Source organism: Patiria miniata, unplaced genomic scaffold, assembly GCF_015706575.1.
Source record: "Patiria miniata isolate m_02_andy unplaced genomic scaffold, ASM1570657v1 HiC_scaffold_7, whole genome shotgun sequence".
NCBI lineage: Eukaryota > Metazoa > Echinodermata > Asteroidea > Valvatida > Asterinidae > Patiria > Patiria miniata.
Window position 1 is genome coordinate 2,323,026 of NW_024037074.1, and position 25,948 is coordinate 2,348,973.

At 41.4% G+C, this 25,948-nt stretch overlaps 1 protein-coding gene across 3 annotated transcripts in view; it reads left to right on the plus strand.

The window, feature by feature from the left end:
* LOC119745753 (vacuolar protein sorting-associated protein 13D-like) overlaps positions 1-25,948 on the plus strand; it is a 94,821-nt gene that overhangs the window by 11,804 nt on the left and 57,069 nt on the right. For all 3 annotated transcript variants that reach the window (XM_038222337.1, XM_038222338.1, XM_038222335.1), the window contains 19 exons: positions 2,373-2,563; positions 3,562-3,651; positions 4,643-4,759; positions 5,761-5,886; positions 6,777-6,824; positions 8,016-8,257; positions 9,253-9,421; positions 10,872-10,973; positions 12,528-12,711; positions 13,538-13,881; positions 15,630-15,793; positions 17,231-17,456; positions 19,433-19,522; positions 20,385-20,484; positions 21,583-21,775; positions 23,233-23,455; positions 23,878-24,002; positions 25,017-25,132; positions 25,617-25,782. In XM_038222337.1, the coding sequence (XP_038078265.1) occupies positions 2,373-2,563; positions 3,562-3,651; positions 4,643-4,759; positions 5,761-5,886; positions 6,777-6,824; positions 8,016-8,257; positions 9,253-9,421; positions 10,872-10,973; positions 12,528-12,711; positions 13,538-13,881; positions 15,630-15,793; positions 17,231-17,456; positions 19,433-19,522; positions 20,385-20,484; positions 21,583-21,775; positions 23,233-23,455; positions 23,878-24,002; positions 25,017-25,132; positions 25,617-25,782 (3,016 nt within the window). The remainder of the gene's footprint in view (positions 1-2,372; positions 2,564-3,561; positions 3,652-4,642; positions 4,760-5,760; positions 5,887-6,776; positions 6,825-8,015; positions 8,258-9,252; positions 9,422-10,871; positions 10,974-12,527; positions 12,712-13,537; positions 13,882-15,629; positions 15,794-17,230; positions 17,457-19,432; positions 19,523-20,384; positions 20,485-21,582; positions 21,776-23,232; positions 23,456-23,877; positions 24,003-25,016; positions 25,133-25,616; positions 25,783-25,948) is intronic.

A 25,948-nucleotide genomic window follows, 5' to 3' on the forward strand; every position in this document is an offset into this window, starting at 1 on the left:
AGACACAGAATCTGTGGGTGAGGTGTTATAATTCCATCCAGACCATACTAATAATGTGTAATAGTAAAGCGCACGTATCCACCAGTATTGGTGCTCAAGGCACTGTATCATTATATTACCCTGCTCACTGGGCCAGTGAAACATTCCAAAGACCATGGCCCAATTTCACAGTGCTGCTAAGCACAAAAATTTGCTTAGCACAAAACAAGTCTGGCATATAAAAGCAGGTTACCAGCCATGTGATTTTCATGCTAAGCAAACAATAGCTGAATACTAATCACGAGCAATATACATGTACATCACGTGGAGTTTTGGCTGGTAACCTGCTATTATAAGCCAGTCTTTTTTTGTGCTAAGCAAATTTTTGTGCTGAGCAGTGCCTTGAAATTGGCCCCATCTCAGCTCCCTGGGGAGTTTACAGCTGGATCTGCCATTTTGGCGCACTCACAATATGTAACGTCTCTGCTCTTACAGGTACCCAATTTACTCCTGGGTGGAGAGAAGCAATGAGTGACAAAGTGCCTTTCCCAAGGGCACACGCACCACAACCCCAGGCTGGACTCGAACCCACAACCTGCAGAATTACCTGCAGACCAGGGATTCATTGCTTCAGACCATGAGGCCACGCCACTTGAAAGTGGGGGGAGGGGGGGGGGGGGAGGACGGGAATTTTGAAATGGTTTTTGAGACAATATTATTGGTGGGAATCTTTTTCTACAAGGGTGGGGAGGTTATATAAAACGATTGTTTTCCAAGTGGTACATGATTTTTCCATAGTAGGGCATCATTTTTTGTAAGTTTAGGGGTCGGGGTAGGACAATTTCTTCATGTTTCTTTTAAATGGTGATATAATTTTAATGGATTGAGTAATTGAAGTATTTTTTTCATCTAAAAGTGGTTTATTAAATTGACTTTACATTTACCAGTCATAATTATTTTTGGTGCTACATATTTTTTTAAAATATGAAATATATTTTGTTGGGTTTGGGTTCCACTTTTTTTTTGTGACTCGCCCTGTATATTTATTTGTTTGAAATTCCATGCAACAGTTGCCTCAGCTTCATCCCCCGTTAACGAAAACCCATCAGTTTTTTAATCTTTTAACCCTAACCCCTTAGGTATTTTTATTTGCTAGAAAGTATCCTGAATCCCCCAATCCATCCAAATCCAATATCCATCAAATTTTGCCATGCAAACAAATGTTGGTGGCCAGTGAGTCCAACAGAATCCACCAGTTAGCTGGGAGTAAACCTGTTTTGATCCTGAATCCATCAAACTCCCCAACATCTCAATATGGAGGTATCCTGAATCTATTGCTTATAGAAAATGCCAATTACATGTATGTAAAAGTAGTCATTTTTCATCCTGTACACAAACATTTCCTTATCCTTACAAACAACACGGCACTTGATATGATGAGAGTACAAATTAATTTGATGGAAATACCTTTTAATTTCCACCTGAACAGGTATCTCATCCCTTTTAGTCCTATTTTAAACCTTTTCAGCATCATAAATATGTCAAAATAGTAAAGAAATTGCACAAATGAAGGATAATTGCACAGTGGGCTTACAGTAAAATGGTTCACTGTTTGAAGTACTTGTGTACAGGATGAAAAATGACTACTTTTACATAATTGGCATTTTCTCAGCAACCCAAAGTGCTATTTTCATGATTTTTTCAGTATTTGAAAGAAAAAAATCTCAGCTTTAATCTGACATTCAAAACATAAAAATCCACCAATCCCTTTAAAAAAAAAGGCAAATGTTTTGGGGTTGTATCTTTTGGGGTCACCCTGTATATGCCATGTAGCCAGGGATCACGGCCATACTGACGATGATAACAACCACAAACCGAAACGATACTGATACCCCACCATGCAAAGCCTCAAATCTTATAAAATGAGTAATGCTGCAAACCTGGGAACCCTCAAAAGGGAATCACGCAGAGATTATGGCAATTTCCTTGGTTCTTGGTTCTTGGATCTCCTAAATACTCAGCGTGGGAGTTAATACAGGAGACCAGAAACACCAGGGGAAACCCCTTCTCTTAGCGATAAGTGTCACTGGGTTCTTTATGTGCATTGGAGTACACAACACACGGGACCTACGGCTTTAAGTCCCATCCGAAGGACGAAGCAATAATGGTTAAGTGCCTTGCTCAAGGGCACAAGTGTCTACCCGGCAGGCTCGAACCCACGCCACTGTTGCCTTTGTTGAAACACCAGAGCAAGAGTCCGGTTTTCTTAACCGCTAAGCCATGACACTCCTTGCTCAGCGTTATAATTATTAAATTTCATGCTCAATATCTTGCCGTTGTACATGTATTTAACACAATCTCTTTTTGTCTGCTCCTCTCCGTGTTTTGCTCAGGGTTCATCGGCAAGATCTCCTTGCAGATCCCCGTGCGCCACATCAAGAGTGAGCCCACCGTGATCTCAATCGATAGCCTGTACCTAGTGGCCGGGCCGGCCGGCAAGGCCTCCTACGACGAGGAGAAGGAGAACCAGGCTAAGAGGGACAGGAATAAAAAGCAGCTGGAGGCATTGGAATCACAATGGAAGGTGAGGCCGGGGGCCAATTTCACAGTGCTGCTAAGCACAAAATTTGCTTAGCACAACAAAAGTCTGGCCTATAAAAGCAGGTTACCAGCCAAAACTCCATGTGATGTTATATGCTGGTGATTAGTATTTAGTTGTTGTTTGCTTAGCATGAAAATCACACAGAGTTTTGGCTGGTAACCTGCTTAAAGCCAGACATTTTTTATACTAAGGGAATTTTTTGGCTTAACCTGTTAACAGCGCCGTGAAATTGGGCATGGGTCATGACAGGATCTTTTTTTTTTATGAATTGCAATAGGCAGATATGACAAAGGCTGGAATTGAACCAGAGACCTCTGGATTTCTACTCCAGTGTTTTACCAACTCTGATATGTAGACGCTAAACATGCTCTTTTTTTTATTTGTCCCAATATTAGTGTTTTAATGTAATTGTGTTGCCAATGGACTATGATTATCCATATTTCTAAGATGCGGAGAATAAAGAATCATTATCATTTTTCAGGTGTGTCTACTTTTATACAAAAAATGCCCTGTACTGAACAGTAACCCTAACCATCCCAAATCCTCCAAAATCCTTTTTGCAAATTGGAGGAATTTTCAGGATTGAGGTTACATGGAAAAAGTGCGTTGCTGATTTCGGAGGACGCACTGTGTCAAGGTCTTGGGCCGGACCTTGTGTTGTTAATGCTTAAATAAATTTAGTCCTTGATTAAATGCTTGAAATCCTCCGTACTGCTCCAGGATGTCACGGGCCAAGCCTCAACATATTGACAGTCATAGCCGAAGGATTTTGCAGGATTGAGGCAGTGGTCATCCCTCCAAGAACCACATTCAAGAAATAATGGAGAATTTCGCAGGATTGAGGCTATATGCTATTTTTCCATGAGGCCAATCGGAGGATTTTGCAGGATTCAGGTTACATCCTAGCAAAAAGGCCTAGGGAGTTAGGGTTATACATGTACTCTGTCCAGTTATTCCGTCGTTATTCTTTAACCCACCAGGCTAAGTTTGAGAAGGCTCAGACAGAGGCTGGTTCCTCGTGGTACGCTTACTCCACTTCACTCTTCTACAATGTCCTGGAAAACATACAGGTAAACTTGTCACCGATTTTGTGTAATTTTGATCATAAAGCATAATTCGTTTTTAAAAATCTTTCAGGGTTATTCAGAGTGATCTGAACCCAAATTACAGAAAACATTTAAAATATGTAGTGTTTTACAAGTGCAAATGATATATGTTAAAGGCTGGTATTTTGGACATACATTGTATTTGATGAAAGTTTCATGCACAGTGAAATCTCGATAAGTCAAAACCGTTTAACTCGAAAACCCTGTTATCTCGAAGTTATACTTTATTCTCGTCAAAAGAATAGCAAATCGTGTATAAACATGCCGTACTTACTCAAAATTGTGCACTGGAAACTAGGTTATTTGTCGAACTCAAAATTGCCAGGTGCAGAAATAAACTTGCATACTTAGAACACAGAAGAATCTGGAATCCTTTTAATTAAGAAATCTCCCATGACCCAATCAACAAAGCCAAACTCAGGTACATTTTGTATAGTAAGAGGCTATAGTATCCTTGAAGCAGCCTATTTACTGCGGTAGGCCTACAGTGCATCCCAAGCGAACCGTGACCACTCGGTGCAGAAGTCTTTTCATGCGGGGATGCAACGCACATGATGCAATTAAGATTTGACTCCAGCCCGTAACCGCAACAAATCCTGGCTCTTGAGTTTATAGCCTGATTGCTGAAGCTGGCCCAAATGCAGCTAACACACCAGCTGTCCAATCGCTGGCTCCTCTGGGTGGCCACGTGACCGCACTGGAAAGCACGCCTGGCTTTCGATTTGGCCTAATCGCTACCGTGGTTGGCCCAGCCAGGCTAGCTGCAGCTTGCACGATAGCGCGCCCTCTATCGATCAAATAGGACCGGTCTTTTGAACGCGCATCAGAAACATCACCCGAGGTGAAACAAGGCAATCTTGACGTCTTAATCCGTCAGCCGTGCCTGGGTACAAAAACAGTCAGTGCTCTGCGTGAACTGGTCAATAGTCATTCATTCAGTTTTCTCTCATTGTAGCTGAAAGTGAGAGATGTTCACATCCGATATGAAGACACCACCACGATACCCAACGAGAGTTTTGCATTTGGAATCACCATCAAGAGCCTCTCCGCACAGAGCACGGACGAAAACTGGGTCAGTTTTCTATTCCATTTTGTTATCATTTACCCTTCTGTGAACAAAATTTGCTTTGTTTATGAAAAAAAGTCGGAGTAGTTTTTCTCAGTTTTTAATGGCATGCCGGGATACCCTTTTTTAACTTTGATAAAGAAGTTGATGGAATATTTTTCTCAAGGAGCAGCACTTTCCAAAAATACCCAAGAGCAGAATGCTGAGGCCTGAAATTTGTTTTATGCGTCGTTCACATTGCACCTGACTGACTGACTAACTAGCTGACTGTCACTTGTGTGCTGGGCAGTGCTGTCATATAGGATTACCCTTTTACACCACTCAATGGGAAAAATTCAACCCATTGTGTAGACAAGATGCATGAAAAGACGTCCATTGAATAGCCATTCTAAATCAATTGAATAGAATGTTGTGCACTCTTGGACTAGCTTTACGAGGCATGTCTTTTCTTGTATTAACCCTAACGTACCTGAATCCATCAAAATCCACACCCCTGTTTTGGAGGATTTCGGCGGATTCAGGATACCTCCATATTGAAAAAGTTTGGGGATTTTGATGGATTCAGGACAGTAAGCCTAGCGGTTCTGTAGGATTTTGATGGATTCAGGATACCTCCACATTGAGGATTTTGGGGAGTTTGATGGATTCAGGATCTCCACAGTGGGCTGTACATGTATGTTTGGTGTGTACGAGGTATATGTACTACACTGGTGAAATCTGATGGACTCACTGGTGGATTCTGATGGACTCAGGACACCAAAAAACAATGTCGTGACAAAATTGGTGGATTTTGGCAGATTCAAGATACTTTCTAGTGAAAGTGCTCAAAGATATAAGGTTAAAATCAAATGTTATTTCAAGTACAAAAATATGCTTGTGATATGAAGTGATTGTTAAAAAAAAACAAGTGTTTTGAAACCAACTTGTAAAAAGAGACTTTACATCTTTATAAGGTTAATTTTTGTTTTAAATTTTACTTTGAATCCATTTGCCGATTAATTTGACAGAAAGCCCGAATTGTCCAAGGCGAGAAGGATGCTATGCGCTTCAAGCTGCTACAACTGGAGAACTTTGCCATTTACTGGGACACTAATATCCAGCTGTATGGAGATCTAGACATCAACGACTTGAGAGTAAGTACATGTAATAGACCTTTATCGTGCTGTCACCATTTCAGTCATGTTCCCTGTATCCAATAACAGTACTAAATGATAATGTTTTTTGTGCAAAAAGGAACCAGACTATTTTTCCTTTCAGCCTCGCTTTGGTTGCGTTGATTTGAATGGGAAGAATCAATATGGCCGCAACATGATAATGGTCTGTTGTGGAACAACGGAACACTTTAGTGCCTGTGTCATGCTAGACAGTTATGCTTGGCTTAGATGTATGACGCGGGACTTGAATTTTTTCGTGACTTGAATTTTTGGGTGACCTGGACTCGACTGGAACTCATTTGTGACTCATGACTTGGACTCAGTCTCCACCAAAGTTGACTTGGGTCTTGGACTCGGACTTGAAGCTTGAGGACTCCAATACAAGTTTGATTCTTGGACCCTGATGAATATACTTGGTCAAAGTTTTAAAAATGTCCCCTTGAAGTTTTAAAGTTCTCCTTCCAAGTTCTGTTCGCACCTTGATGGAAAGTGACAATTGTTGTAAAATATCCTGCCTGTGGACACAGTTATTCATTACTTCGTAAGAATTTGTACATGAGCCACTACATCATAAACTAGACAGTTAAAATGTATGCTTGGATCAGATGCATACCTTTGGTCGGAGTAGGAAAATACTCCCCTAAAGTACCTGCTCGCTCCTTGATGGAAAGGGACAATTGATGTAAAATGTCCTGCCTGTGGACACAAATTATTGCACATCAGCTTCCGGTACTTCCTCAAAAGGCTCAGAACTTATGAAGTACTGTACTAATGTCGAGCTTGCAAAAGATGACTTACAAAATAAATTGAAACTTGGAAATGTTTGTTTTAGGTCAGTACAAGTATCTTTCAATCTTTGTTTTTTGCAGGATGCTTTGCAGAAGAGAGAGGTTTCAGCTGATGCACCGAGAGCACAGGTAAAATGTCCCCAAAATGGCCCTTCACTGAAGTACCGCTTTGAAAGTATTGATCGTTACTTTCAAAGAAGTGCTTTTCACCAATATGTCAGCGAGGAGTAAAGCCCATTGTAAAAATTAAATCAACCCAAAGTAAAGGATTTCATCTCAAGTCAAAAATGATGATACGAATAAAGACGCCAATTTTATATTCCCATCCTCAAAAAGCCGCTGTTATACTGACTGAGTTTTTCTCTTATTTGGGCTAAGTTTAAATTATAATTACAGTGAATCTCGATAAGTCAAACTCTGATAACTCAAAACAACTGTTAAGTCAAACAAAGAATCTGTTCCCTTCAGTAGTAAAACAATGACATACCGGTATAACCCCGCTTAACTCAAAACTCTGCTTAAGTCAAATTTTGAACCTGTTCCCTCGAGGTTTGACTAATCGAGATTTCACTGATAATGAGGTGCTAACATAGTACTGAAATTTCAAAATGCTTCACAATCGTTACCCCTGTTCAGCAGGCTGTGAGACTATTTATTGTCTGTGGCACCTTGAGATCAGCGCAATCTGGTCTTTGCCATCACAGGTACCCATTCATACTTCTAGTTAGATAGAGGCAATTGTAGTAGAGTGTCTTGCCTAAGAACACAAGTGCCATGCTTCCAAGTCAAGGTTCGAACCCATGTTTTATGGCGCATGAGGCTAACACCGTAACCACTGGACCTCGACACTCTACAGAATGTCATACTTTAAATTGGTAATCACAGGGTTTGAAATTAGCGGTAGCCCGCTAGCCAAATGGTAGTCAAACAGTGGCAGGCTAGTCAAACTATTTCTTAAGTAGCCCGGCTGTTGAGTAAAAAAAAAATCATATTTTTCAAGCATTTGGGATATGGCAAAGATGAAAGGACAGGAAGAAATAAATCCCTAAATTCAGAAAGCAAGCCTCATTAATTTTTGTCTAATTTTATCAACTGTTTTAAAGGATTAAATTATTAGATAAAACACTGAAAACATTGCCTCAGAATTGAGCCTGAAAATACGCCATTTTGTATTTGAGCTAAAAAAAAAAATGCGGTTAGTTAAGAGTCTGTTTCAGTAGCCCAGCTGGCTAGTGAACAAAAAAGTTAAGGTCGAACCCTGGTAATCAGCTGGGTATATTTCATCTGAGTGATTGATGCTTGATTTTGTGTTCATTACAGCAACACGATTACCTCATCCAGCCCGTCAGCGCCGAGGCAAAGCTTCGACGTAACGGCAGTCCCTTACCGTTACGATCTCGCAGCACGCCGCGCTTCATCTGCGACGTCAATCTTCAGAAGATCCCGCTGTCGTTATCCGAGGAGCAGTACCACGGAGTGATTGCCTTGGCTAGGGAGTTCGAGCGCAGTGGCAGGGCTAGAATGTATAGAAAATTTCGGCCAAAGGTTCCCATCCAAGCACAGTGAGTTGGACTATTAAAAAAATGGTTGAAATTTGTTGAGTTTATGATAAAAACCACTTGGCTCATTTGAAATCCCCGATAAGAACCTTCGCTAACCCTAACAGAACTCAACCCATCAAACCCCAACGGCATGTTTTGTTGGAATCTGTCAGGATGGGTACAGTACCCCTAAACTGACAGTCTTTTACATTGGGTTGGCACACCTCCAGAATCATAATATGTGTGTGCAGTTTCCCATATGGTGTTCAAATTTGCCAGGATGGGTATGGTTCCTAGTAAATCATGCTAGGGGGTTAGGGATAATAATAGAAATTTTGCTCAAAGTGAAGATAGGACTGGTGTCAAATACCCTGTGAAATTATTCTGCCTGAAATGGTCTCGTTTGGAAGAAAACTAACATTGAATGTTGTGTCAAAAATAGGCTGCCCGCAGGTACGCTTTTCTATGTACGTTAGCAATGAAATCCAATTGTAATACCCTCAAATTATGCATGGGTTTTCCCTGTTTTCTTAAATATGAATTGAATCCACCGAGCTGGAACTTCAACAGTCAAGTTGTTATGCACCTAAAGAGTTTGAGCGATTGTGCTGCTTCAAACTAAAAACTTGCTGACACTAAAAGCAAATGATCCTGTGTACCTAATAACCTTTAGTCATAGAACTAGTGGCCTCGTGGTTAAGGGCACTGGATTCGTGATCTGTGGGTAAAGCTGCAGGTTGTGGGTTCAAGTCCAGCCTGGGGTCATGGTGGGTGTGCCCTTGGGCAAGGCACTTTGTCACTCATTGCTTCTCTCCACCCAGGAGTAAATGGGTACCTGTGAGGGCAGAGATGGTTATCGTGATTAAATTAGCTTCCTTGCGCCTAACAGGCTGCATCGAGCTGTATTCTCCCCAGGGAGCTGAAAGGTATTTGGAATGAACCTGTTATTATTATTATTATTATTATTATTATTATAGAAACGACAGGGCTTTCAGTGTCTTATGTTTGTGTTTCAGTGCCAGGGAATGGTGGGACTTTGCGGTGACGTCAACGCTACACGGCATCCGAGAGAGAAACAAGCGTAAATCGCCAGGATTCATATCAGAGAGGATACAGAGTAACACACGTTACATCAAGGCATACACACTGGTACTAGAAGGCGCGACGCTAGACAAGGAATCCAAGGTAAGCAACATGTGATGGCCACTTTCAAGGATCCATATGCGTGACAATCTTTTAACTCTTTCAGTGCCCGCGAAATTTGAAAAGTTTAACCCTAAAGTGCCCAACTTTGAGCATTTTTTGTAATTGTTCAAAATTCTGTAACAAAAAAAGTAAATAAGTTTTACTCACTAAATTTGTTGTTGTTGCTCTCTGGTATATCCTTGGTACATTGGAAAGTCAATAGTAGTCACGTACATAGTGATACACCCTGAAACACTGTCCTGCACACGGGAATTCTGCACTTTTTGCAGAAAATACGAGTGTCAGTGCTGCGCCCTCTCGCAAGAACTCGAATGAAACAAATAAATACAGGTCGTACCTGAATAAAAATGATATTATTAGAAAGAGCGAGAGCGCCCCCTTGTGATAACATGCTTACTCTACATCGTACGTGTACGAGGTCTGGCGATTTTAAGTACAAACAATACCTTGTACATGTACGAGGTTGGCAATTTCGAACTAACAAATATACCTCGTATATGTACGACTTTGGCACTGAAAGAGTTAAGCACAAACATATTTATTGAGTCGTTTGTCAACAATTATGATTCTAAGATACAGCCCAATATAGGTCAGTAGGGGTGGAAATTTCAAAATTGACTTTTTTGTAAAATCGGAAGGCTTCATATGACCTCTTTCATGTCAACTATTTTTTTTTTGCGAAAAAGTCACGATAAAGTAGTTAAAACGTGACATTTTTGCTAAGGAGATAATATTCAATAACCTGACATAAAGCATGTTCATGGTTGCTTAGTAAACACTTCAATTTTGAGTCGTTGATTTCTCTGTTTGATTTCTCTGTTTTTCTCCTTTCTGATCTGCCTGTGTTCTAAGTCCCATAACTTCTGAACGGAAGGTCGATATTCACATGGGGATTTCACCAAATGTAAACTGAAAGATAGCTCTATTAAAAAAAAAAAAAATATCAATAAGGGCCGACAAACGACTCATTTAGCTTGATCGCATCACATTTGTTGAGCAAAAACAGCTTCCTAGCCAAAATGTCATGTGATTTATAACAAGTTTGTTAGTTTGAGTCTGAGCCCCAGTTCCAAGTCACTTAGATTGAAAGTCAAGTCTTGAATTACGTAATTTGGGTCTAACTTTGAGTAACGAATCACTTAGTTCAAGTCCGAGTCTTGTGTTGATGTGACTCAAGTCGAGTCGTGTTGCAACTCAATGCTTGAGTCGTAGCCCTGGACTTGAGTCAACAACTCTGACTTGTCATAAACCAAGTCAGAACCCAAAACAACCAGCCCCTAAGCCGTCTTAAAGTCCAGCCAAACCGTAAGTAAATCCGAATTGAGGCCTATCGTGACTTTCAAAATCCCCCATCCCTAACTACAGACCTGAAATAGAAACCAGCTGAGAAAAGAAAACTTCAAGATTGTATTGTTGTTTTGTATTCTAGGATTGTATGGATGAGATGGAGAACAAGTTGGAGTTTGACGAGCTGAGGTTGCTCCGAGAGTTGACTTTTAGACAACTTGAGAAGCGCATCGCAGCTGGAGAGGTTTGAATTCAATTTTGAACAAAATTCAAATCAAATTAGGTTTTGCCCTTCACCGACGTTTAAACACTGTATACTCAGTGTGTTACCTCCCGAGTGAAAGTTGGAAAAATCACTCGGGTGGGACTCAAACCCACGACCTCCTGCTTTCTTGTGCAGATGTTTTACCACTCGACCACGGAGCTAACGGGATCGGTTGGCTGGTTCGAATCTGATAGCAGCGGGTACCGCATAAACTATTGATACTACATGTATTAACTTTTCACTCGGTAGCTAACACACTGAGTATACAGTGTTTAACCCCATGCGTACGGGAAGCGGTCATGGCCGCGGCCGCTAATCCTCATTGGAATGCAGTTGCCAGCTGTGGTATGCCGTGGCTCACTGCTAGTGGGTAGTTCTACAGCTGCTGCTTTTGTGCAGTCCTGCTACCACACAAAGGCTGTGCAGTCAGAGGGCCACTTGCTCTATGTGTGGAGGAATGTCCCCATTACACCCCGTCCTTAAGGGGTTAAATGTTGGTGAAGGGCAAAACCTAATTTGATTTATATCACCCCGACGCATAAATTCCATTTTATAAATAGTTAATGCGGTACCCGCTGCTATGTACATCAGATTCAACCAGCCAACCGATCCCGTTAGCTCAGTGCTGGAGTGGTAAGACATCTGCACTAGAAAGCAGGAGGTCGTGGGTTCGAGTCCCACCCGAGTGATTTTTCCAACTTTCACTCAGGAGGTAACACACTGAGTATACAGTGTTAAAAACGTTGGTGAAGGGCAAAACCTAATTTGATCTACCAAATTATTATCAAAAAGCTTACTTAGATTAAAGATCGGTGAAATTGGTTCATCTGGCTTGCTGTCATTTACAAGAGATCAAGAAATGGACTTCCAATGCTCAATCAATGGAATGAATTTTGGAATAATAGAGTGCCATTGATGAAATCCTGTTTGGTGAACAAAAGGTTGGAATGGTTTTCACTGTTTTCTAGAAAAGGCCAAAAAAAAAAGTCTCCGGTTTCTGTTATGCGCGCGCGTCGCCATAGCCATGCGCGTCGGCAAAATGAAAAAGGTTTTTTTTTTCAATCTAAGATGATGTCTCAAAACCGCCAAACTCACTGGTTTGACTGGAATCCTGCTGCTACACAATTTTAACGTGTTTTTAGATGGGGTTATGATCTAGAATAAGCTTTATGTGGCCTCTCTAGACTCCCATATATTTGCACTAAGTTTAGTCGGGCACCATTTGCAGTCATCAGCCGATATTTGAAGCAAAAAAATCAGGTAAAAAAAAAAAAAAACCGCGTCGCCACACCACTTTTTGGGCAAGCTCCATACCAGAAATCGGAGACTTTTTTTGGCCAAAGTGTAATATCCACTGAGCTGAAACTTAACTGGTTAGGTTTAGAATATTCTTTTTTGGAGCATTGAGTGGTGTAGTTATTGGAAATAAGAAAAGCAAACGATCCTATATGCCTTTAAAATAACCCCCAAATGTCTCAAAGACTGCTGCTGAAGGCATAGGAGCTGTTACATTATGTATTGTTACTCCCACAGGAGTTTTTTAAGACCTCAGACCAGGATGCATCTCAGCAACAGGGTCTGATGCAGCGGTGGGTCTGGGGATGGGGAGGGTGGTACTCAGGTGGAACAGCCTCAACGGACCAATCAGATTCTGGTGGGAGTGCCGGACCCGCTGGATCAGGAAGAGCCACCCGGTCTACATCACCCCCTCCAATAGGTAAATAGTTCAAAGAGTGCCTCAGTGGCTCATTTGCATAAAGAGTTGGTTATCAGCCAACATGTTGTTTTTCCTCTGACTTCTGTGTCCTTGGGCAAGCCACTTTACCCCCTCTTGCCTCTCTCCACCCAGAAGTATAAAAATGGGTACTGGCATTAGCTGGGGAGTAACCTGCGATGGACTGGCATCCCATCCAGGGGAAAATAAAACTATTCTCAGTCGTTTCATGCCACCGAGACTGGATATAAATGCTGGTCAGAGGGGCCAAATTGGCTCGTTTACAGACTTTCCTGATAAGTAGGCGCATTTTAGAACTAACCCAATCAGACTACGGGGAAAAGTGAAATCCTGGACAGAATAGCAACCTGTGTCAGTGCACTTGAAGAAGTCAGATACAGTTCAGTGAATGGATAAAAAATGAAAACGCATATCAGTTTTTGGAATGAACTCAATTTTGGCTGTTTTCATGATAGACCGTTCCGCATTTGGCCTTAAGCCCTGCAGCCTTCGCATGTGGGCAACAACATGTTGTCTCTCCAACGCAACACAGCATGTAGCCATGCAAAAGTGTACTGAACTGAGATTTTTGTTCGACGTTTAGTTGTGCAGTCGCAGCTGTGATTGTGGGCGGGGCCTTGGAAAATCGGTTTTTGAAGACTGTGGATGTCCCTGCAACTTCTAAGTACATTTATATTAAATATACTGCTTTGTTATGCAAATGAGCAGGAACGGATGGACACGATTATTTGCACACTCAGATGCTGCCGTGATTGGTCAAAACACAATAGGGCAGTACTTAAAGCACATGTCTTGCTTTGTTATGCAGATGAGCAGGAGCTGATGGACGTGATTGGTGACCCCATGGCGGACAGCACCCTCCTCAAGCGAGACCACGTCTTCGCTCTCCTCAACCTCAACCTGCAAGGCGGCTCCTTCAAACTCTGCAGCACCACCCCCTCCCCCGTGACTGCAAACTCCGCCTCCATGAGAGGGCCCGACAGCATGGCGCCCATCATTGAGCTTGAGTTTGCCGGCGTGAAGATGAGTCTGGAATCCAGACTCCGGACGAGCTCCATGCTGTTCAAGGCAAAGCTGGGGGCGCTCTACGTTCGCGACGTCATGACTAAGGGATCCCTCTTCCCTGTGTTGGTGTCGCCGCAGCAGAGAAGGGTAAGAATTTACGCCGGTGTTACTAGAGGGGGTGGGGGTCGGGAGTCACACCCCCCATTAATAATTTCGTTGGCAAACTCAATATCCTGACAGCAAAATAGTGTGTCTCTCAACACATACAGGGTGAGTAAAAAAAAATGAAACCCAAATGTCGGGACTATTGTTTCAGTGAATTTCTGCATGTAGCGTTTTCAAAATCTTGGATATGAAAGCTCAATTCATAAGTTTTCCTTTAGTACAAGAATCATTCAAATCACTGAAGTACTTTTCAAGTTACTGAATTTTAAACACAACCACCGTTTTAAAGTTCTGTCCATGGATCACAAAAAAGATATGCATTCTTTCAGCAAAACGAAAACAATTCACACACATCCCTATGTGATATGTTTTCGTTTTGCTGAATGAACACTTACCTTTTTTGTTGGACAGAACTATAAAATGGTGGTTGTGTTTAAAGTTCCGTAACTTGAAAATTACATGAGTGATTTGAATGATTCTTGTACTAAAAGAAAGCTTATGAATTGGGTTTTCATATCCTAGATTTTGAAAGTGCTACATGCAGAACTTCACTCAAACAATGGTCCCGACATTTGGGTTTCGCTTTTCTTTACTCACCTTGCAGTGTCCTAGATCTTGCGCTTTGAACAGTGCCCCTAATAGCCCCCCCCCCCTCCCCCTTATCCCCATTATAATTATTCATAATCATAATAATAAACTTGATTCACAAGTCGTCCATATTAAATTGAAAGCGAGGTAAAATCTTCATTTCTGGAACTTGCGAAGAGAAATGAAATCAATGAAATAAATTAAAAATTACAACTTAATACCAGTCGGCTCTGATGAATAATTTAAAATTTGTGATTAAACATACCCCAACGTTTTAAGCCACATTTACAATTCAACAATTTACAATTTATATAATACATCCAGGGAACACGATCAAAATCAAGTTTGGCTTTCTCGTGAAGGAAGCCATTTTGATCGTGTTCCCTGAATGTAGTTTAGAAATCGTGAACTGTTGAATGAGATGGTGCCAGACTATTCATACATTCTAGCCTCACTTTCATGTTTTTTTTTTTTAAATGTGGTTTAAAACATTAGGGTATGTTTAATCACAAATTTTACATTATTCATCAGAGCAGACTGGTATTAATTTGTAATTAACTTCATTTCATTGCTTTCATTTCTCTTTGCAGGTTTCAAAAATGAAGATTTTACCTTGCTTTCAATTTAATATGGCCGACTAAAAAATGAAGCCCATGATGCTCACAGGGTGGTACAACATTATTTTTACCCCTGCTCACTGGGCCATAAAAACAATCTATAAACACCGAGCATTTTCCTCCGAAAGTGTCTTTGACAGTCAGGTCAATCAGGCATGCAACTTTTCCTTGGATCAGCTGATTTTCGCTTACACTTTTTTTCACTTCCAACCTATGCCATTAAAACTTGAGAAACACCGTATAGAGTCATGTACAGCGTGGAATGGCCTCTTTTTTGTTTCATAGTGAAATATAAGTTCAAATATATCAAATGACAAGGATCTATATGTCAGTTATATAAAACAAATATTGAGTTGACTTTAAATTGTGAAATGAAAGGAATAATATCGTTCGGTAAAATCTGGACTTTTCCAGTTCACTCGGCTTCGCCTCGTGAAATGGAAAAGTCCAGATTTTACCTTGCGATATTATTCCTCCCATTCCACGCTGATCCACTCAATATTTGTAATTATTTTCCCCACGCAGGACGAAGGGTCTAGTACCCAATCTCGTCAAACCTTTGGCATACTCGCCAAGACCAGCGGTTCCTACATGGCCCAGAGCGCTGCCTACAAGAGACAGTCTTCAGAGGAGACGCTGTTTGAAATGAGCTACGAATCCAACCCACCGAACTCCAACGCTGACTGCAGGTAGATTTTCTCGCTATCAACCCAAACAATTTGTCTGTGTCCTTAGGCTGGACACTCTGTTGCAATAGGGCTCGTTCAATGACGGCCATTTCTGTAGAAGAAGTGCAACTGCGTATTTTACGCAATGAAGCACGCATTGCGCAGTGTTGAAAATGTTCCAAACGCGCGCTTGTTGCTTGAAATGTGTTCCAAATATGATGCAGCTGATGTTCGTTATGCAAGTTGATGCTCAAAATGCCGATGAATGTGGATGGTCTGTAGGAAATGACGTCATTTGAATGAGACCTATTAGCTTCATACACTCAACCAAAAAACGAAGTCCCCCCTTAATGCTTTTTTTTGTCTAACTCAAAAACTACTGAGCACCTCTCGCTCAAATAACGACTAATCAGTACAGAAATTCCATAGCAATCAAGCCATACTCTTTATTTGGCCCAAAACAGTGATAATGTGTACGCATTTATGCAGTTTATGACAAATGATACCGAAAACAGTTGCACTTTTGTATACGTGCAAGTTGTGGTTCACACTCACCTTGCACGTATACAAATGTGCAACTTTTGTGTGTGTACCATTTGTCATAAATTGCATAATTGTGTACACGTTATCACTGCTTTGGTGTGTGTACCATTTGTCATAAATTGCATAATTGTGTACACGTTATCACTGCTTTGGTGTGTGTACCATTTGTCATAAATTGCATAATTGTGTACACGTTATCACTGCTTTGGACCAAGCAGAGAGTATGGCTGGATTGCTAAGGAATTTCTGTACTGATCAGTCGTAGTTTGAGCAAGATGTGCCCAGTAGTTCTTGAGTTAGACAAAAAAGTATTAGGCCAAAAAAAAAAAGTCTCCGGTTTCTGGTATGCGCGCGCGTCGCCGTAGCCATGCGCGTCGGCAAAATGAAAAAGTTTTTTTTTCAATGAAAGTTGATGTCTCAAAACCGCCAAACTCACTGGTTTGACTGGAATCCTGCTGCTGCACAATTTTAACGTGTTTTTAGATGGGTTTATGATCGAGAATAAGCTTTATGTGGCCTCTCTGGACTCCCATATATTTGCACGAAGTTTAGTCGGGCACCATTTGCAGTCATCAGCCGACATTTGAAGCAAAAAAGTCAGGAAAAAAAAAAAAAAAAGCCGTGTCGCCGCACCACTTTTTGGACAAGCTCCATACCAGAAACCGGAGACTTTTTTGGGGGGCCTTAAGGGGGGACTTTCTTTTTTGGTTGAGTGTAGAATGGTTCATCACTAACGGCCTATAATCAAAAGATTTGAATTGATTCACAGGCTTATTTAAACAATTTCGGAAGAAAAAAAATAAAATGTCAAATATGACTCTAGATCAATTTGCAGTCACCACACATGTGGATGGTCTGTAGGAAATGACGTCATTTGAACGAGACCTACAATCCACTTTGTTTTATGCTGTTAAGATTGGAGATCATCACCCGCCCCCTGGACATGGTCTACAACCCCTCGGCCATGCAACGAATCTCCGATTTCTTTGACACCTCCACCGCCAGGACCAAAGGTCTGGCGTCCAGACCCTCGGAGCTCCAGCTCACCCGCATGGCCAGGCTGCGGTACGAAGAACTGAAGAACCAGACTAAGCAGGAGTTGAGGCAGACCCTGGACACCCTGCTGGAAGGAGAACAGCAGGTACACAGAGTAAATCCAAACTGAGATTCTTTCAGAGGGAGGAAGGAACATAAATATTTCAGGATCCATCTGAACACTTGTGGAGTGCTGTGGCCTCGTGGTTAAGGGCACTGATTCGTGGTCTGTGGGTAAAGCTGCAGGTCGTGGGTTCGAGTCCTGGTGGGGTCATGGTGCGTGTGCCCTTGAGCAAGGCACTTTGTCACTCATTGCTTCTCTCCACCCAGGAGTAAATGGGTACCTTTGAGGGCAGTGATGGTTATTGTGATTGAATTAGCTTCCTTGCGCCTAACAGGCAGCATCAAGCTGTATACTCCCCAGGGAGCTGAGATGGTATATGGAATGTTTAATTGGCCTAATGCTCAGGGGTAATAATAATGTAAAGCGCTTTGATCTTAGTTAAAAGCGCTATATAAGAACCTGTTATTATAATAACATCAACTCTAACTTTATTGAAAAAAATTGGCTCCAGATATCGGGGCCCAATTGCATGGCTCTGCTTTACCATTAGCGAAAAATCCCTGCTTGCTCTAGCAGAAAATTCTGTGCTTACAGTAAGCATATTTCACGGGTTAGCGAGGAATTTTGGCTTCTGTGCATCCGTACATCCCGTAACTAAGGATTCTGTGCTTACAGGTTTAGCACAGAATTTTTCTGCTAGCACGGTCAGCACAAAATGGTTATCATAAGCACATAATTCTATGGTTAGCAGGGCCATAAAGTTGGGCCCTGATGTTAAAGTCAAAAATTCTGTTTCAGAAATGCAGTGACTTGGACCAAATTGTTCCTTTCCTTCCATATAATCATAAGAAACTTGTCAAAAACTTTCAGAATATTTGTAAAGATGACGAGCCAATAGAGGTATCACAGGTTATCTGGTTTTTTGTTTCAAGACAGTCTCCAATTTTAGAGTACGCCAAATCATATGCCTTATTCCAAAACGCGATAAACGCCATTTCGTTACCTTTTAAAATCAACCGTCTCGTGGCTTCCAAAAATCAGTTTTATCAGCTCTTACATAGTTAAACAAAATTACCTCCGCCAAGGAGGTTATGTTTCATCAGAGTTTGTTGGTTGGTTGGTTGGTCGGTTGGTTTGTCTGTTTAGCAAGATAACTCAAAAGTTACGGACGAATTTGCATGACAATTTTTTTAAGGTGTGGTCCTTGGTACAAGTACAAATCGATTACATTTTGGAAGTGCTGTAGATCTGGGTCTGGATCCAGGATTTTTTTCACCATTTATGCAAGTATTAAGTTGGGGGTAATGGCAATATGATGGGGAATTTTTTTAGCCTGGGTGGAGGTTTGCGCTTTCTTAGTGCTTTCTAGTTCAAGAATACAACACATTGAAATATATAATTAAAGAGGTTGTGGAATGCTCGAAGACATTTCCGTCATTTTTGGGGTATATGTAGCCTAAGGTGTGATGAAATAAAAACGACTATTGTTTCTGTCATAAAATGAGTACAAAAGGTACTTTTGAGGGCTGTTTTTCAAGTCCTGTCATGCCTGTTTCGACCCGAACGTGCAATTTGTGTAAAAGTCGTCGTTGCGGGCAGCAAACAAAACACAGTAAATCGTGACGTAATAAACAGGACTCTCGATGCAGAGTAGCATAAACGAGTCCTGTTTTTTACGTCACGATTTACTGTGTTTTGTTTGCTGCCCGCAACAACGACTTTTACACAAATTGCACTTTCGGGTCGAAACAGGACCTGAAAAATAGCTCTCAAAAGTACCCTTTGTACTCATTTCATGACAGAAACAATAGTCGTTTTTATTTCATCACACCTTAGGCTAAATATACCCCAAAAATGACGGAAATGTCTTCGAGCATTCCGCAACCTCTTTAAGAAACAACCGTTACACTGTGTATGTTCTATAAGTTTTCATAACTATGTAAGTTTTCCACTTCTTTTTCTTCAAATGGATTTATCGCGATTTGGAAATCAACTCTTCATATCTCGTTGATCTTTAGGGTCAAGTCAGTCGATGGGACGTCCATCTAGACATCTCCGCTCCTCAGATCATCATTCCAGACAGTTTCCACTCCAAGGATGCCACTCTGGTAAGAATCAGAAACCAGTACACTTGTTTGAGAAGACATTTATTATTTCTGAATGGTTTTGATGCAATTTAATATGAATACAACTTGACAAAAAGTAAAACTGCTGCAAACTGCTTACTGACTGGATGGACCTGAAATATATAAATCTTAAAATTAATGTGGCCTGACGTTGCGAACTTAGCAAGTTCTTCTTCAGAGGCTAAAACAGAAAACAGAACTTGCTAAGTTCGCAACGTCAGGCCACATTAATTTTAAGATGAATACAACTTATCCAAAACCACGAATTTCTATATTTGAATTGCAAAAAGTATGTTTCGCCCTGAGTTTTATTTCTTTGCAAAGAAGTTATCTTTTGAAATCATTATAAATAGAAAAACGCTGACTTTCCTTTGAAAGATTTGTCATTATGCAGTATTAAAGTACTTATGTTTTTCACTGTCAAAGGCCATGAAACTGTTTGCCCAAATTAATTGAGCTCAAATCCACAAACAACAAGGCCCTAAAATGAAGATTTTTCAATAGACAACATGCGGGTAATTCCAGCATCATGGAAATTACAAATCAGACATTTTTCTGTGCTTTAAGAACTCAGTGAATCAACCAGGTTTTTTTTGTCTTCAAATCTTATACATTTGTCATCTATTAATAGTCAAGGAGATTACAGACTAGGCATTGTGGCTCATTTCCCTGAATCATAATTAGATATCATGGTTAATTGCCTCTTTTACGCACAGCACATTCTCTTCCATAATGCTGTTATTGCCCATACATAACCACCCCAATTTCCTCAGCATTGTAAGACGTGTTCCATTGACTGTTACTTCTTAAAACATTTGTACCGTGATGGTGATTGTTTTCTCAGGTGGTTCTAGATTTTGGTCACCTCCAGCTGGCTAGTGCCACGGCCAAAGGCAACTACGCCAAGTCACAGACAGCTACAGATACCTCGTTGACAGATGATGGTATGTATCCGATTCCTACATTAGCAAGAGAGGGCGCTCTTTGGCAGTCCACTCACCTTGTACCATTCCCCCCCCCCCCCCCCCCGGCACTGTATAATTGTATGGGATTCAACATAGACCAAATACAAGATTATACATCATTATTTATATCAGGCTTCCAGCGGTAAAAAATAAATTAGCGTATTGCATGCTTTTGTAAAACGTACCCGGATGACAGCAACATTGTCAGTAAAAGTACCCGGATTGCGGGCAATATTACTTTTGATATTGCCCGGCGGGCCCTCATCCAGGCATTTTCGCTGGTTCCCACACGATCAAGAGCGTAGAACCTCACAGTTGTCAACCACTCATCAGAGCGTAGCCCACGCAGCGCGCAGCAGGCTAGGCAGTCAATAATAACAATGGCAGCTTCAAATAGTTTGACGAAATTGGAGAAATGAAGACAGTGTCTTGAATTGTATTTCTTGCGGATCAAGTCAGCCTGATGTAAATAATAATAATAATATTGGATGTTTTTTTTTCTGGGGGATACAAGAATATATTGCACTCGCTATGACAATATATTCTTGTATCAACCTCAGAGCCATGCAATATTATATAAATGTACCACGGGTGGTTTGCTAGGCAGGCAATAGCAATAGGCAGGTTTCCTAGCCACTCTGGAAATCAGGGAAAACCGTGAAAATGAGTTTCCATTTTTCCAGTCGGGGAAAAATCAAGGAAATTGGGAAAGCACAAAGTCAGGGAAAACTCAGGGAATTTGGCAGTGACCCAGAAGGGAAAGGTTTTGGCCAGTTTGGCGTATGTGCGTCATGTGCCATGTGTCCAAGTTAAGTTAATTGACTGACTGGCTGTGGTGGCTTTTGAGTGTTTATGCTGTGTGAATATTACACACCTCTGCAGACAATAACAATTGGCTGTGCTACACCACCTCTTGACTTTCCAGCGACCTCATTAATGGAAAATATTTCTCATGGAATTTTGGCAAATTCTCAGGGGAATATCGGGGAAACTCCGGGAATTTTGTTTTCATAAAAATCTGGAAGCCCTGTGCCTATACATAGTTTTATCAAATTCAATCTCCATATATCTTTTCAGGTGACCTTGACCTTGATGATGATTTCTTGACCCCTCCGTCCACTCCACCCAATGAGTCAAGTGTCGACGGTCCCTCGACGTCGGCTGCAGTGACCACCGACAGAGCAGTTGATGAAGGAAAGACTGACCTACAAACCATCGACTTCAACAGCGGTGTCACGGAGACCACAATGAGAGAACGCATGTATGATAGGTATGCACCATCCAGTGATGTAGTTGAGTCCAGTCACAAATCCAGTCGCAAGACCGTCACAAGTCCAGTCGCAAGTCCAGTCACAAGACCATCACAAGTCCAGTCACAAGTCCAGTCACAAGTCCAGTCGCAAGTCCAGTCGCAAGTCCAGCAGCAAGTCCAGTCACAAGTCCAGTCACAAGACCGTCACAAGTCCAGTCGCAAGTCCAGCAGCAAGTCCAGTCACAAGTCTAGTAACAAGACCGTCACAAGTCCAGTCACAAGTCCAGCCACAAGACCATCACAAGTCCAGTCGCAAGCCCAACAGCAAGTCCAGTCGCAAGTCCAGTTACAAGACCATCACAAGTCCAGTCACAAGACCATCACAAGTCCAGTCACAAGCCCAACAGCAAGTCCAGTCGCAAGTCCAGTCACAAGACCATCACAAGTCCAGTCACAAGACCATCACAAGTCCAGTCGCAAGTCCAGTCACAAGACCATCACAAGTCCAGTCACAAGTCCAGTCACAAGACCATCACAAGTCCAGTCGCAAGTCCAACAGCAAGTCCAGTCGCAAGTCCAGTCGCAAGCCCAACAGCAAGTCCAGTCGCAAGTCCAGTCACAAGACCATCACAAGTCCAGTCACGAGACCGTCACAAGTCCAGTCACAAGTCCAGTTACAAGTCCAGTCGCAAGTCCAGTCACAAGTCCAGTCGCAAGTCCAGTCACAAGTCCAGTCACAAGTCCAGTCACAAGTCCAGTCACAAGTCCAGTCGCAAGAAACAGTGGATTGAACAATAACAAAGGAAAGGTCCAAGCTCAGTTGAATAGCTTATGAGTTGAATTGGGACTGGAAGACTTGTGATGAACTTAATTACATCCATGGCATCATCCCGTTGGCCAACTTCAGCAATCTACTAAGCACAGAAATTTGCTTAGCACACACACAAAAATTGCTTAGCAAACAATAGGTTACTAGCCAAAATGTAATGCGATTTTTTCATCATTGTCATTGATTGGTTCTTGGTTGATTTTCGATAAGCATGAAAATTTGATAAGCAAATTTATCTACTTAGCAGCTCCGTGAAATTTGGCCTAGGATTTGGTCTAGGATATTTGCTCCAAATATGTTATGGTTTTGAGCGAGTCTGAAATACCAGTCAGAAACAGGTGTATTAGAAAATCTGGACAAATTTTGCAGAACGTCTGCTTGTTTTTTCCCTGTGAATTCTTGTTGAATACTGCATTTCCAGACATTTGGTGTTAGTAGAGAATGTAACACTTTCTTGGGGGTGGGGGGGGGGGGGAGAAAATGAATATAACCAAACTGCCTGCTGACTGGAATGACCGGAAATATACAAATCAACAAAATGAGATGGCCTAACGTTTCAAAGGGTAGAGTGTGATGAAAGGGATATATGTGCTCAGTTTTCAAAAATAAATTGTGAAACAATATCTTGGTTCTTTCTTCACAATAGGTACAACTTGAACATGTCGGATCTGCAGGTGCTTGTTGGCAAGGCAACAGACAACTGGCGCATCGCGCACACGAAGGGGTCGGGTCACATGCAAGTCATTGAGAAGTTTACGATATCGGTCAAGGTGGAACGTCGATTGATGTTCACTACGGACCCCCAGTGGCCGAGTGCCGTGGTGTCTGGCAACCTGCCAAGTTTGGCCATACACATCAACGAGCAAAAGGTGAACATAAGACTCGAGAACATCTTGGCTTTTCAATAAAGTTTGGAGTGAATAATTATAATTTCTTTATGGACTTTGTAAGTTACAAAGACTCGAGAAAGGCCCAAGGCCTGTTCACAGTTCATGCTGATGCGAATGTGAAGTATTTTATGCAAATTTTATGCAACCGAAATGTGTTCGAGTTTTACAAATTTGCATCACGAAAACTTGACGTAATGTAATAAATTTGCGGTTGCATTTGCTCTCACGCTGTGTATGAACCGTCCTTTACAAAGAAAGATTTTGAGGCCGGGTCAAACTTCCCAGGAATGTGAATACGAAGTGATTATGCCGCAGTAAGTGTGCAGGCATGCCGTTTGCCCCTCCCAAAGAGCTTTCAATGGGTGAAAACAGAGTACGAGTTACTGTTCATTTCCCCACAGATTCATGCCTTAAGTATCTGCATGAAGCTTCTGACTGGACCAAGCGAGGGCGCTGCACCCCCGGGGTCGACCGGGGTCACACTGACCGACGACCTCTCCACAGTGAACCGCACTCACACCACAAGGTAAACCGTTGCTCTAGACAAGGGCTTCAGATGCAACCTTATAGATCAATAATTTCACTTCCTGAGCTATTGTTTTTAGAGCTGTATGGTCAGTGCATTCTGAAAGAAAAGAAAAAGTGGTTGGGATGGACTCGAACCCAGAACATTTTTATTATCAGTCTAGACATCGTAACTACTCAATCACTGTGATTGTATGGGTTTACTTTCCGGTTGATTCCATTGCAACCATGATCAATGCAGCTAATGAGTATATAATTATGTGATAATATACTCATTTGGATCAGTTGTTTACTGTCTGTGATTGCTTCAGATTGTCTGAGACGTATATCACATTCAGTCGGACAAACCAAAAACAAATGATGTTGCTAATAATGTTGTAATCATGTTTTGAGAATTACGTGACCTGAGTGCTGTGTCTTGACAAGTTTTTGATTGTCTGTGATTGTGTCAGGTTGTCTGAGATGGAACCTAATTTATAAAGTGTGAAATCTTTGATTGTCTGTGATTGTTTCAGCTTTTCTGAGATGAAAATCACATATGCTCAATTTGAAGTCTTTGATTGTCTGTGATTGTTTCAGTTTGTCTGAGATGGAAGCCCTATTTACTTACTATGAAGTCTTTGATTGTTTGTTTGTCTGAGATGGAAACTTAATTCATTCAGTGTAAAGTCATTGATTGTCTGTGATTGTTTCAGTTTGTCTGAGATGGAAACTTAATTCATTCAGTGTAAAGTCATTGATTGTCTGTGATTATTTCAGTTTGTTTGAGATGGAAACTTAATTCATTCAGTGTAAAGTCTTTGATTGTCTGTGATTTTTTCAGTTTGTCTGAGATGGAAACTTAATTCATTCAGTGTAAAGTCTTTGATTGTCTGTGATTGTTTCAGTTTGTTTGAGATGGAAACTTAATTCATTCAGGCTGAAGTCTTTGACTGTCTGTGATTGTTTCAGTTTGTCTGAGATAGAAGCCAAATTTACTCAGGCTAAAGTCTTTGATTGTCTGTGATTGTTTCAGTTTGTCTGAGATGGAAGCCACCTTTACTCAGAGGACCCAAGCTCTGCTTGAGGAGTCCAAGCTTCTGGAGATGCAGTTCTCTGTTGACCAGCTGTCGCTCAGCGTCGAGAGCAGAGGTAAATAAAAAACGTGTAAAATAAAAAAAAATAATTTTTCCAAAAAAATAAATTAAGCACATTATTTAATGTCAAATTACTATCAGAAGTCCATTCGCCAGTGCGGTATGCTAAACTAACAGGTACAACTTTCTCTTAAAATATCAAAGCTGATTCCCGCCAATTGGCGTTTAGAGCTATTTTCAAAATATTTGCATCTTTGCTAATGGCCTTCTTTTATTGTTTTCCTCAAAATGATGGCAGGCCAGGAATAATTATTTCACAGGGAGTTTATGGCCATTACTAATTTCAAAACCAAGTAAGCTTTTCCACAACAATTTTGTCAGTTACCTTTTGGATAACTGCAAATGATCTACTTGCCATCAAAGCAATGTGCTCTGACGTTCAAGCCGGTAATTGGCCAAGGTCTCAAGCAAGTGGAATTTTGAGCCAACTTATTGGTTCGTTGTAAGCCAAGAAATATACCTGTGTGACATGTTTTTAGGTCGTTGTATCGCGGAGTGCCAAGTGTACGGCGTTAAGGCCAACCTGGGCAAGCAGCCATACAACACCTCGGTCTCCCTGACTGTACATGGCCTGTTACTCATCGATGCCTTGCAACAATTCGGACCTGAGTTTGAACTGCTGCTGGCATCGCATCGACACCTGAGGTGAGCAGATGACAAAATTTCGCTGATAAAAAGACAAGATAAGTTTGCGGTAGCACCATGTGAATAAATCTCTTTTGTGAGGACAACTTAGGTTCAGTTCTCGGCTATGGGTTACCTATACCCTGAACTCCTTCCCCTTTGCCCCCTCACTGTGTACTGACCCTCT